The sequence below is a fragment of the Daucus carota genome, chromosome 2 (genome assembly GCF_001625215.2).
Source record: "Daucus carota subsp. sativus chromosome 2, DH1 v3.0, whole genome shotgun sequence".
NCBI classification, from domain to species: domain Eukaryota; kingdom Viridiplantae; phylum Streptophyta; class Magnoliopsida; order Apiales; family Apiaceae; genus Daucus; species Daucus carota.
This window is the reverse complement of record NC_030382.2, coordinates 43344175-43357884: the sequence shown is the minus strand read 5'-3', so window position 1 is coordinate 43357884 and position 13710 is coordinate 43344175. Positions and strand designations below refer to the sequence as shown.

At 32.8% G+C, this 13710-nt stretch overlaps 1 protein-coding gene across 5 annotated transcripts; it reads right to left on the bottom strand.

The window, feature by feature from the left end:
• Positions 1 to 830: 830 nt before the first annotated feature.
• On the bottom strand, positions 831 to 11866 carry LOC108208829 (regulator of nonsense transcripts UPF3). Of its 5 annotated transcripts, none has more exons than XR_001804424.2 (13): positions 11504 to 11785; positions 9549 to 9655; positions 8926 to 9021; positions 8746 to 8844; positions 8554 to 8633; positions 7951 to 8046; positions 5712 to 5856; positions 4556 to 4629; positions 3427 to 3844; positions 3141 to 3233; positions 2757 to 2991; positions 2625 to 2677; positions 831 to 1510 (listed from the first exon to the last, which is right to left on the bottom strand). XR_001804424.2 is itself a non-coding variant. In XM_017379392.2 (13 exons), the coding sequence occupies exons 1-12, from the start codon at positions 11641 to 11643 to the stop codon at positions 2639 to 2641; spliced, it is 1512 nt and encodes a 503-aa protein (XP_017234881.1). In that variant the 5' UTR covers positions 11644 to 11866; the 3' UTR covers positions 831 to 1510; positions 2625 to 2638. The 5 variants fall into 5 exon arrangements, 3 of the variants coding, with proteins under 3 accessions (XP_017234881.1, XP_063943746.1, XP_063943747.1); XM_017379392.2 differs by having other exon boundaries at positions 2867 to 2991; positions 11504 to 11866; XM_064087676.1 differs by having other exon boundaries at positions 1372 to 1510; positions 2867 to 2991; positions 7951 to 8049.
• Positions 11867 to 13710: the final 1844 nt, after the last annotated feature.

Genomic DNA, 13710 nt, shown 5'->3' with positions numbered 1-13710 from the left:
TTGTAGATATAAATTAGGTAAAAATGAAAAATCTTAATTAATTAAATATAATGTTCTTTTGCTGGATATAAAAATTTTCATACTATATTCTATATAGTTAAATCTGGTCCAATCCATTTTTCTCTTACCAACAAAATTAAATAAATAATTTTAGAAATGATCGTGCTGATATTTATTATCTTGAAACTGATGTCCAAATTAATAAATTATTATTATAAATATAAATATAATATTACGGTTCGCAAATCGGAGTTCTTGTTTAAACGTTGTCCCAAATAGGATGCCACGTGGCAACCAATACCTCCTTAGCCGAACACCGGAACCTCCGAATCATGCGACACGTGGCATTATGCCTGCACTAAAAGGACCACGCCATAGTGGGCCCACGAACCTGATCCAAGTACTCAGCACAAATGAGTGTTCCATATGATTGTTGACTTCTTGGTTTTACCTTTAATCATGCTTAAACTCAGCATGCAAATTTATCTCTCATGAGTGTACGACTTTATAGCAGGATTTAATATTTTCAATGGTAATTTGAAATTTGGTAATCAAGAGCTACATATATAAAATATATTCTTGATCCTCGAATGTACAGAATTTTGCAAAAGTTCTTTCAAAAGGAGGCAAAAAATCAAAGATATTGACGGGTGGTCCTTGAGATACAAGTGGAAAAGCTATTGATGCCAATGAGTCACTTTTCTTGAGCTACATTATTATTCTTTTAATAAAAATATAGTTTCTACAATTGAGGTAACTCATTCTCCACTTGCACAACTAATTTCAAATCCAAAAGGATCCATCTCCAATCTAAAATATAATACTAAGCCTTAATCCTTCACAAAGATATTGTACTAATAATATATATTGTGTTAGACAATCACGATTTAATTAAAAAATCATATCATGTTATGGAATCAAAACGAACCATCTAAGCGCAAATCTTAAAACATTACCTTCACATCCCCACAGCCAACATATTAAATCAACGGCTTACAAGTTACAACTATAGTCAAATCCCTGAAATGCTCACCAGCAAGTTAAACAACAGTTTCAAACCTCCTCTCCTTGACCTAATTACAGACAGTTGGTTGGTACTAGGCCACACAATACTTGCATTTCAAATCATAGGATTATAGGAATTAAAACCAAAATACCACCATCATCAGCCTAACAAGATACGGCTTGTAGATTTTAGATTATATGTCGCTTTACCATACACCCCAACCTGCCAAGTCATGTCACACCCCGAATAAAACTGAAGCGGGTATCAAAAATCTTTTGGTATCATTCAGCATGCTTCTATCTTGGTCATCTTTGAGTAAGATTAGGACTCTGCCCAACTATCAGTACATACATCAATATTTGCAAACCTCGAGGCTGGAGTTATTCAGGTCTTCAAATATGCCTACTGATTCCCTCCGCAAACTTGTTTTAAACTTATCACAGTGATAGTCTTCTGGCCAAAGGCCAAATGTATCTCCATTTAGTAATAGACCTGATCATTGATCTAAGATGGCAACCGATATTTGTTACAAGCACAAGTTAATGAACCTATATGTCAAACAATAACAGAAAAACAGTTCTGCACTTGGTAATTGGTATTATAAAGGCCAGTCTAAATGCATTTCATTTTAAACTATCGAAAGTGTAATTAGCATAGCAATTTACTGATATAAATCGGCTTACACTTTAATTTATGCCCATCTCCAAACATACAAGATATGGGGATGAATAAGAAGAGTTACCGGGGATCAGCAAAACCGGCAGCAGTGTAACGAGGATTATACAAGTACTTGGACATGTATATTAACATAGATATTGAGGCAATTAATTAGTTAATAATTTTCTGTAAGAGTCCACATAGAGGGATAAAACCTGGTAGTTAAGATATTGATAAGTAACAACTATATCTAACAAACAACTTCCGTTGATCTTAGCAAGGAAATGATGTTTAAGGATCCAATACTTGTTTAAAATTAAGAATGTGCAGCTCGGGTTACAAATTACAGAAATTCGCAACACCATATAAGTTTCAAAATGTGTTGTGCGTCTAGGAAGACTACTAATGGCAATTCTGTCCATGCCTTTGACCTTTGCGAAACTCAGGAGAAGAGAAACCATATGGCCAAAAAAAGGACCTCAAGTAGAAATGACAGAGTAGCTAAGAACTTAAAAGCTTCAATCAGAATGTCTTTGATAAGTATTTGAACTCTTTATAATACTTTATTGGCAACTACAGAAAATTTAGTATTAATCACAATTTACTTATACCACTTTAGACCATAGACGAAATAAAACGGAATCTTCAATGAATCAACGCTTTCAACCTTGTTTCATATCTGTATAAAGTTAATTATATAGGAATGCATTTCACTAAAACCTAAATATACTTGGCTGACTTCCGTGCAGATGCCAAGTTTCTGAATATGAAAAATACTTCAGTGTTTCATTTAAAAGTCTGTCTATAAGAAAATTTTCTTAATTATATTTCTCAAAACTTAATCAGATTCCTGTAGTGTATGTAGAATGCTAACTATTTAAAACAACCTGAAAGAGGATGTGTGTCACATTCATGAAGAGTAAGAAAAATACCATAATAAAAATTATGATACAGTACATACCGTTTCAATTAACTCTAAGATCCAGAACTTGATTTTTGAACCCAAACCTGTTTCTGCATTTTCATGTCATCAAACCTAATTAGTAAGAAACAAAAACACAAACATAAAGTTCAGCCCAAAAAAAATAATGACCTGGATCTGCTTATCTATAGTAATTTATTCCTTCAACTTAGCTTTGGCAAGCTGAAAAAAAATTCCAAAATAATAAGGAAGTCATGGCACTAAATCAACTCCCAGCTCACCTCGTGAGAGCTATATCCAGAAGAAAGCCCCTTTTTAAAAGGTTTTCCTTCCCCAATGATCATAGGGCCATCTGTATCCTTTCCATTATGTTGAAGCCCATGGCGACCACTGTGTTTATAAGAACCTGTCAAGTATACAAACACTACTATGAAAAGCAACCCCAAGATTTAACTAGGACACTGAGAATATCAACCAAATATGCTGTAACAGATCTACATCCTGACATATAAGTTATGACCATGAAGTAAACGTTTCTAGAAGTATAAGACTGACTATTATCAACTGAAATATGATGTCCCCTGCCAACGTGCTTGAGCTCTTCCCTCTTCGAAGCCAACATGTTCTTCTTTGAATCTCCTTGACCTCCTGAAAAGTAGTTATAGATAATATGATACAGCAACTAGCCAGGAGTTGCAAGGGCAAACAACAAAGGAGTCATTCTTTCTTTCTGTGCCATATAAAACTCTAGTTTGTGTAACAGTTATGAAACACCTCTAAATAGCAGTCTACCGTCTACACAAGTTTGTTTCATAATCGAGGTCAAGAATGATAATCGTACCTTCTCTAGGATCTAATGACTGTGAATGCACCGAATTAGCAGATGGCAATGACTCATTACTTGCATTTGATCCCTCTGACCGACTAAGAGCAGTCCAAACACCGCGCTCAGGTCTACCCTTATTTCTTGCACGCTTCTCCTGCTTCTCAGTCTTAACGGAATTATTTCCATTTGCATCAAGAAAAGTCTTCTCTTTTGGTGAATGAGGTACTTTTTTATCCTTCTCTTGATATAAAACCTGGTTACGTGTATTAAATTGAACCATGGAAGTATTTTTACGCAAATCTTTATTGAGAAGTATGCCTTTTATAATCTTTCCACTAGCCTCTTGTTGGTTATTCTGTCTGGGAGCAGTTACCCCAATAGAATTTTTAACAGGTGACGATGTAGTTTGCTTTAGAGACAAGTCCACAGACGCCTGTTGATGTACACAAAGAAATATAAAGCAAAAACGAAGCATCTGCATGTAAGCAAATCATATAGATAGTTCTGAAATTTTTATTGTACGTGTCATTATTTAAACTATGGCCACTTTTACAAAAACATATTATATGTACCCCCAAATGTGGATACCCTGCAACTTCAACTCAAAAGAAAGCACGAGAATTCACTAGGTTAATTTTACGAAGGTTTCTTTTTCAATAAGAAGAAGATATCATGACGTAAATTGTTGATTCAGTAGTATCAAAGCGTTGAAATGTTAGCATCATTATATCTCTATCTATCATTTAGAAAAGAATATTTTAAAGTGTTGCTTTCTAGCATTGCTTAATGCTTACTCTAAATGAACCTGGAATTCATTACCTACATATACTTGTTTGATCACTGCATGATTAAAACCAACACAATTATTAATGATGATCTGTTAAAAAGTCAAAAAAAAATAGCAGTTAATTTAACCAGGCTTATCTTTATAATGTTTCCCAATTGTCTTGCCATATAATAACTTGTTTGATTTTATCCTAGCATCCTAGTCACCACTCTTCTTATTGTAATAAGACTTCTATCAGGAAAGACCTTTCCTGATGAGAAAGCTCGGCAGTAAATGAGAATCATTAACCACCATAGATTGTCAAGTTTCCATGTAGCGTATTATAAAAGAACAGGGTTGCAATATTGCATCACTTACATGAGAGATTTCTTTTTCTCGGCCCTTCAGTAGTAATATTTTCTTCTTTCCCATTTCAGTTGTTCCAGGGAGCCCTGAAACAAATGACAATAAGAGATACAACAAACAAACAAAAAAAATCGCTAAAACAGAATTCATCAACAGTAAATATGAGAAGAATCAAAGACAACCTATCCCAATGTATACACATTTAGGAAAAGTAGTCTATCAGACTGAAATGGACAAATGAGCCACTGTACTTCCGTGGAAGATTGATATTTTCAGGTGGTGTCCTTACCCATCACTCTTTAGTTAAGTACAACTCAACATTAAATGAATGAGTATGTTGTATAAGTTATTTCTTGTAACAGGATATATATAACTTAAAAACGTGGCCTCCATTATTCCCTATTCCCCTTCCAACTAAGAGCTTTCTGTACAGTCTGTGCATTCACAAACGTCAAATTTTTGGGGCTATTATACGGTATCTTGGACATTTATCGCGAGATGTTGTCCTTGATACGTGACAAGCTCTTTCCAACATGTTTCTGTTGCTTGGGGTTGGTGAAGTACTGAAACCCAGTTTCATTATATTGTTAAAAAAGGGAGTCAAAATGGCAAATGCGACTTCATTCTTCTATTTCTGCTTTAAGGCTTTTAAAATACATCACAGCAGAATAATTTCTGATACGAAATATATCCTATCAACCCCATTAGCAAACAAAAAAAACAATTACATATTGGTATATAGGAATTTAAATTGTGTCAGATGACAACTAGACCAAGAGCAAGAACCAATATTTGATGTTCGATTTACTTTGCACAGCATATACATACATGCATGCATATACATACATAAATATATAATATGTGTGTGTGCTTAATATGAAACAATTATTTATCTAAGACTTGGCACATACATATTCATTGAGGTGCTGTTCAATTCCAGGGTATAGGAATGGGAAAAGAATAAAAAGGTAGAGAAATTTAATGTTGGAGCGTAGAATGGGAAATGAGAGAGGGAGAGGGGGGACCCGTCAGATGTACAAAATAACCTAAATTCCAGTCTATTCTATTCAAGAACCGACCTTAGTGTCATCGGAAACGAAACAACAGGAATATAGTAATAGTACTATTGGAAACATAATATCATTAAGAGCCTGATAATGAGCCGTACCTCTTTCCTCTCCTACAATTTTAGTTCCTGATGCTGCATCTGAAATAGCTTTTTCCATAATTTGTTGGTCATTTCGTTTGGGGACAATGATATATGCTGATTTCTCTTTGCTGCCAGTTCTTTTTGCAGTATCTCTTGTAATATACTGTGAGCAGAGACATATAGTTAACAAGTGGAATGCATCACCAGTAATCCAACCCTTTCACTCATGCAGACCTGAGCATTTAAATTACCAGATAGTGGAAATGCATTAAAAAAGACCTTTTAATTTAATAGAACTTGCTTTCTAATAGGTTGCATGGTCCATTGATAGAGCATATATTTATATATGCTTTTATATGATTTTATTCCCATAATTGTAGTATTTTGTAAATAATCGGGTTATTACTAATTGATTTTAAGTGTTTAATGGCAGGATTATAAAAATTCCTAAAGTTGGATTAAATCAAACTTAATTGGGCTTAATCAGATGAAAATTCGGACTTTATGGGCTACCTGCGCAGAAAATCTTGTTTGGGCCATAACTTGAGTTCCGGGCGTCAGAATTGAGCGATTCAACAGCCCACGCGAAGATATCGGAATTTTCTACAAGTTTAAAGTGGTCCAGATCTCTAAAGACAAATGGATCAGCCCAGAATCAGGCCTGAAAGTCAGCCTGCGAATTTCTTTTCAGAATCCAAATTGTTTTAGGAAAATATATTTGTTTTTCAAGGAAACCATTAGAAACACTATTATCATTAGGGTTTGTATAATTAGAGAGATATCGAATATTGTGTGTATTGAGAGAGAGAGAGAGAGAGAGAGATAGAAAAAGCTTTGGGAGATAACTTGACCAAAGATTGAAGGGATTCAGTCCAAGTTCGAGAGATTTCGTCAAGTTGTATTTTCTTCACTCTTGTACTCTTTTAACATGATTTCAGTAATATATATATATATATTCGTGTTTTCTTTAATTGTTATGGGTAACTAATCCTCTAATCCGAGGATTGGGGAGTATTTGTTGGCTTAATATGTTTGTTTGATCTAATATTGTGATTTCTCTATGTATACTAATCTGTCATTGAGCGCTTAACACAATTATAGGAGTCGCGAACCTGTAATTGTATTTGTAGGATTTATAATGAATCAGGAGAGGATTTATACTTCTTGTACATGATATGACAGACATAACTCAATTAATTAATCGGGAGATATTTAGGTGAGTTGTGAACTAGCAAACTCTTGGTTCGTGATAGCTTATAATTTGGTTTTGATTGATCATGGGAGTGACTTCAAGGTTAAATTATAGGTATTATTTTGTATCTTGGGAGAGAACATTATAATCAATAGAAGGATTGTTTTTAGCAGAGTAGAGACTTGCATATCACAATTGATTGACATTCATTGTAGCTAGCAAAGAAACCTGATTCTTGGATTGCTTTTTATCATCGTTAATTCACACTTTTAATTGCTTTATTAGTTTAATTTAGTTGATAGTAAAAACCACAATTTATTCTCCAAACTTCTAAATAGAAAGGAATAATATACTTGATTTGATATTGTATTCAGTCCTTCCCTGAGAACGAACTTTATAAAATTCACTGCAACAAATTGGCGCCGCTGCCGGGGAAGGCAGCAATATTAAGTTTAGCTTAATTATTTCTTATTGTTTAGATTTTATAATATTTGTTTCCAAGATCTATCTCATTGGTGTTTCGTTTCAGGTACACCTAATATATGCGAAGATCGAAAAGTGTTGGAAATTTCGAATATAGACCACACTACACAGTTTCCTATCAACAGTGTGATTGAAAACAATAGCATTTCCATGAGAAATGTGATCACCAAGTAATATTAAGTTGCAAAATAGCCTCAAATAGATGTGAAGTGACAATCCAAATTGCAGCATACATATGAAACAACATAAAATTAAATAAACACCCTGTAGTACATATATAAATATCTAACAATAAAGGCACTTCCTAGCTTAGTTCTACACTATAATTCTTTTTCCGCATGAGTGCGGGCTATAGCCTCGAGTCTCAATAATATATTGCTGGAACAACAGTATCATCTATAACAATCACATATTCTATACAGAGCGAGACTACCACAGTAATCATAAATTGAAAAATGCCATTGAACTATTAATCAAGCACCCACAAAATTACCATTCGTAGATGTTTATCTTAAATACTACCAACAACTTGAAGGGAAAATTTCAAAACTGGAAGAGAAAAGGAATAAAAGTGTCGCAGACCTTGTTTTTCTCAGAACCCCGTCTAACAGCAACTGAAACAGAAGTTCCGGATGATATTCCACCAGTCCTGGCAGGCTTCCCATTAGCCAAAAATCTCTGCTATCACAAACATAAAGTTGCGACTTGTAAGCACATCAAACATAAATTAATTAATTGATGATTAGCACTTAGCATAACAAATAGATGATAATACGTAGGATTATACATAAATGTCAATGAAATATACAGAAACATCAATTAATTTTTACTTTACTAAATACATTAGCACATTTTAAAATCCATTCATTAGATATGTGTATACAATACACATCCCGAGCACTCAAATTTGAGTTTCAAATCATCTCATGAAAAATTGCAAGAGGTTAACTAATTCTTGTTGTTTTATGTTTTAATTCTCGCTTAAATATATCAGTGAAATATAACGAACTTAGAGTCCCAATAGACTCTAGTACCTCACTGCCTAAGCTAAACCCTACATGACAGATTATAATCTTATGATTATTAGCGAAATATTTGAATGAACAGAGTTCCATAATGTCAATGATCCCTGATGGACTGCAACTTCTAAGCATAACATTACAACACTAAACTAGCTTCTTTTACCCGAGATCCACCCTTGGCAGCTCTTTTCTGACGAACAAATTGCATTAGAGGTGTGACTATTGGAGCATCCTTTACAGCACCTAGAAAAAAAATATAAATTTTAATCATGGTCTAGTACAAACCCCAGTTCACAAGCTATTTCAAGTTTCTTGCCACTGAAAATAATACTAGGGCTAGTTATGTTGAACTAACCAACTCGTTCAGCCTCTCTCCTCTCTAATTGAATTTCAGCACTGGGAAGATTTTCAATAGGCTTTGCTATAGATTCCAAGAACTCCATATATACTGGATCTACATTTTTATCATAATATACTTTATTAGAAAGAATGAACAAGATTGGTATATGTTGCGAAGAAAATTGACGTAGCATACCTTTGTATATAGTTCCTTCACGGCCATCCTTTTTAGACAAATGCTTAGCTACACGTTGTGAAGGAGCGTACTCAACCACTGTTTTAAACCGGGTTCCTGATGCCAACAAGTATGCGAGGGAGGTAAAGAACAAGAAATAAAGTAAAACAATTAACACTTAAAGTTGAACTACAAACTCAAGCTCCAACAATATATATATATATATATACACACACACATATATATATATTCACTCATGCTTTTTATCTTTTTTTCATTTTTATTTTTGGAGATCAGTAATCTCCCTTTTGAAAAAAAAATGGTGCTACTTGCAGAAGAAAAATTGGGCATGAAGAATAATCCCAATCTAGAATATATAATGCACATTTAATATGAGAGGAGATCTACATATCCACAAGCAAGATATCATGAGAATAAGACTTGGGGAAAATGAGATCATACAGCGAAAAATCAAGCTATTTAAAATACTAGTAGGAAACTTCTTTTGTGAATTTGTAGACACGGTAATCTTACTTGAATCAAAAATTGATTGCAGAAAATATTACTATCTCCGTTTTTTTTTTTTGGCGCAGCCATTAAGATGCCTAAGCAAAATCTTTGGTAGATTCTTTTTTAATCATTACCTTTTTCATTGACAAAAACATGTCCACCGAAGAGGTCAGCAAATTCTATAACATCCTCTGGCTTCTGGAAGTCTAAATAGGCTCTAGCACAGATCTGATGCTTTGCACTGCAAATTCAGTTGTATAAAACAAGTTACGTACAAGATAATTAAAACAATGACATGTAGTTTGTTTAATTAACAGTTTCACTAATTACATAGCAGTTTCATTCTTAAAAGATGCAAGGTTCTATTTAAAGAACCATAAGTCAAATATAAGTCATACAGCGAAAACTTTGTAAAATGGCTGAGATGAAAGTATTCAAAACTGTGTACTGCTTCGGTGATTATTTTTGTAAAGATTATTCAAAGAGTAATGCAAGAAAGGAATTAATTTTTTTTTTTTTGGCTAATTAAGGAAAAAAGTTTATGAACTACTTTGGCAATTATCTTGGTTGCGATTATTTAAAGAGTTTAAACAAGATACGAAATTAAACCTATAAGTATATCATGATATATAATCGTGAAAGATACAAGAAAGTCATAAATCCTTCCATAAGCAAGATATTGCTTTTGTCTGGTGTGCACTGCATATTTGGAAGTTGGAACTCTGTTGCACGTCACCCCTCCAAGAATTCCTCTTAAATATGTGCCTTGCGAACATGAACCACAAACTGTAAAACCCTAAAGGGTGATCCTTTTTTCCTAAACAATCCTTTCTTTTTAACTATTTGTTTAATTTTAATTTTTTTGCAAATGACCAGCTCCTTTAAAATAGACATCAACAGAGCTCTAATTGTGACAAGTCAAATTTCAAACGAGAGCTACTAAATCTGATCTAACATGTTATATACATTCTAAACAAGAGGTTTAGAAGCCAATACTTTCAAGAATAAAGAATTTGAGAAGCAACGTGCTATATAAAATTCCTACAATACTTATAGCACAGAGTTACAGCTACATATAAACAATATTATATCCAAATATCGTAACATATAACTATAAATAAACTTTACATTGCAATGACTAGTGATTATAAAGCAATATGAGACAAGAGCAATATACTTTTATTTAAATGAGCAAGACAAATCACAATTATGTAATGCATTTCCCAAAAACTACGTACTATCTTAAAATACAGATCAGATGAAGACTGTGATCGTAAATCTATGCCAGTTGATGTGACAAGCACTATAACCATATATGTTCAATACTTAAATTTGCACATGAGCATGTACAGATCTATTCACCATTAGGTATTCAGATCTACTTTGAAGTAGCTGCCGAACTAAAACAGTATTTCAATTTATATTCATGAAGGCATTAGAAATTTAGCAAGGGAATGAGAAATTAAATTAGTATTCACATTGATAGTTTGAGGTCTGATACAATGTTAAACATCACTGTAGTCACATGTTTCATTATAGAATTATTTTTACATCAGGTAATTGTCGTGAAGTAGAACTTTTCCTGCTTAGACTTTGTTTATTTGGTGTAGAATATTGTCTTCTGGAATATATTAGGTTAATAAAATACACGATGTTTGTACATTGTTTTTTAACTTTTTAAGATGTAAATATATTTCTCATCTATTTTATTATTTTTTACTTTAGCTTGCACAATATTTGCCTTTCACAATTTTTCCTAAGCAAACGAACAAAGGGACCAAACTTAGAGTTAAGAAAATACATAACCAACTCTGTTAGCATTCAAGTGGTCTAAACTCTGGATCAGAAACTCTTCTGGATTTATACAACAAGGCGTGTCGAACAATCTCCCCTAATTCACTTAACAGCAAAATAAACGACAAACTCGCAAAATCATAAAATCATCACTCAACAGTCAACACCTTCCTAACTTGATATCATACTTCCGAATTCAAACTTAAAATATCATTATTTAATTAATCCCATTCAACTTGTAAAATCAGAATACAGCACAAATATGAATTACGTAACTACACATATAAACCCTAACCTGTTGTTGCCAGGGCGAAACGAAATCAATTTGTAGCGCTTGCCGAATCTATCATCGATTTGGTCCATAAGCACAGGCTGAGTAATCGTCGGCGGCAAGTGCCTTAGCACCACTTTGGTGCGATCGGCGACGCCTTTCATAGCTAACCTCGATTTTAAGTAAATTAACGACTTATAAGTAATAATCGAGCAGTTGAGGACTTGAAACCCTAGGCTAAGACAAATCGAAATTCCCCTGATATATTACATCGTCGATTGTATTAATTTTGACAATTACGTGACCTAGTTCCCCGATATATTCCAATTTTGCATATATGGTAAACATACAAACTTCGTGCATATATAACTATAGAAAATCGAAAATGTAAAGGAAGTGTGTGTTTGTTATTTTATCCGCCGAATTATGACCAAAATATCCTGTTTAAGGTACTGTTTGGGGTTGCTGACAGAGCTTATGTTTTGCTCAAAAGCAAGTGAAAAATTGTTTGATAAATCTAAAAACAGCTTTTCTGAATAGCAATTTTTGGCTGAAAAGCTGCTTTTAGAAAAAGCAGGTCCTCCCATACTTTTGGAAAAAGCTGCTTTTAGCTTTTGTAGGAAGCTGTTACAAATTTCACTATCAAACTTCACAACAAATTTATTTTTTTTATATTATAACTTAAAATAAGCAAATATCAAAAAAATTACCAAACAGTTATCTGATTTCTACAACAGCATTTTTTTACCAGCACTTTTTCTTACCGCACAGCAATTTTTAACAGCACTCCCAAACAGACCCTAAATTTGTTTGGCCAATGTCAAAACACATGATTTATGATGAATATGGTATGGGTACCGGTTGTCAGGGACTCAGAGAGAGTTTATATAACATACACATTTAGAAAGTCAGATATATATATTTTAAGAGTCCAGATTCAAGTAATTTTTTTTGCCTTCCGCTATAATTTTCGACAGACCAGACTTCCTCCCTTCCGCGGAAGTTTGAATTCTACACCTTTGAAATTCAAATTTAACTATGAAATCCAGATCTAACGATTAATCTGAAGTTGTGTGTTGGTTAAGGTTTATATGACATATGGGGTTATATATGGAACAAAATCCATATTGTATTCAGGGGAATCTTAAATTTTACTTTCTCCGTCTAGATTATTCATTTTAATTTTTCAAAAAATGAATACTTAATTTTAATCGCATAAGAAGAGATTGTACATATGAAATGAGGGTATTCCATGAATGTGTTTTGGTGGACTGGAAGTAAAAAGAGATATGAAAACGTCATTCGTTTCGGAACATCGAAAGAAGAAAGTGATTCATATAAAATGAGAAGGAAGGAATAATATAAAATAATACGAATCTTTATGACTTATACAAGCATTTTAGATTTTAACATTTTACTGCTGACCGAGCATTTCTCCCTTATATAAAAGTTTTTTATTAAATACATAATATAGAGTATAAATTATTTAGTAAACATTTATACATTTTTAGTTTTAATACATAAATATAGATACATAAATTTTTAAAATTTGTTATTTCTTAAATCCTTTAAATTTGATCACTTATATATATATTTTTTGTTATATTAAACGAAATATACAATTGATCATATTTTTTCACTCAGTGATATACAAATAAATAATCATAAAATATTTTATAGGCTGAAAAGTAGCAATAGAAATTAGAGAACACGGAAAGTTTCCTTTATAGGAATGAATATTTGTGCAAAATTATAATTTGACATTTTCCACTCTCTTTTATTATATGTTCTGCAGTTTCTCTCTCTCTCCTCTCTCTTTTTGAATGTTCCGCAATTTGTTTCTACTATCTTTATTAAATGTTCTGCAGTTTCTCTGTCTCCCTTCTTCTGAATAAATGTTCTCTTTTGAATTTAGACTTTAAAAGTATTTCCACAAATATCTGTATAAGTTAAATACATGCAGGACATTCAGAGTGTTAATTTCTTAAAAAAATAAAAAATCAAGAAGCATTTCTTGCAAACAAGTATACTTAACTAGTGAAAATTTCGATCGCTATTGATTTTTTGAGGAACAATATTCTTCGTTTGCTAAGAAAATATGTATGATTTTTGTTTTAATGTTTGTTTAATTGAGCCAAGTGCATAACTTAATTTGCAATATGTGGTGGGTATATGTATATTGGCGTATTGATTAGATCATCGATTTGAAAAAAAAACTGTTTCAATCTACT

Coding starts and splice junctions, on each gene's coding strand:
- LOC108208829 (XM_064087676.1), bottom strand. CDS start 11,643: ATGAAAGGCGTCGCCGATCGCACCAAAGTGGTGCTAAGGCACTTGCCG. Junction 8,634..8,745: donor GAGAGAGGCTGAACGAGTTG/GTTAGTTCAACA, acceptor TTTTTTTTCTAG/GTGCTGTAAAGGATGCTCCA. Junction 5,857..7,950: donor GGGGTTCTGAGAAAAACAAG/GTCTGCGACACT, acceptor CTCTGCTCACAG/TATATTACAAGAGATACTGC.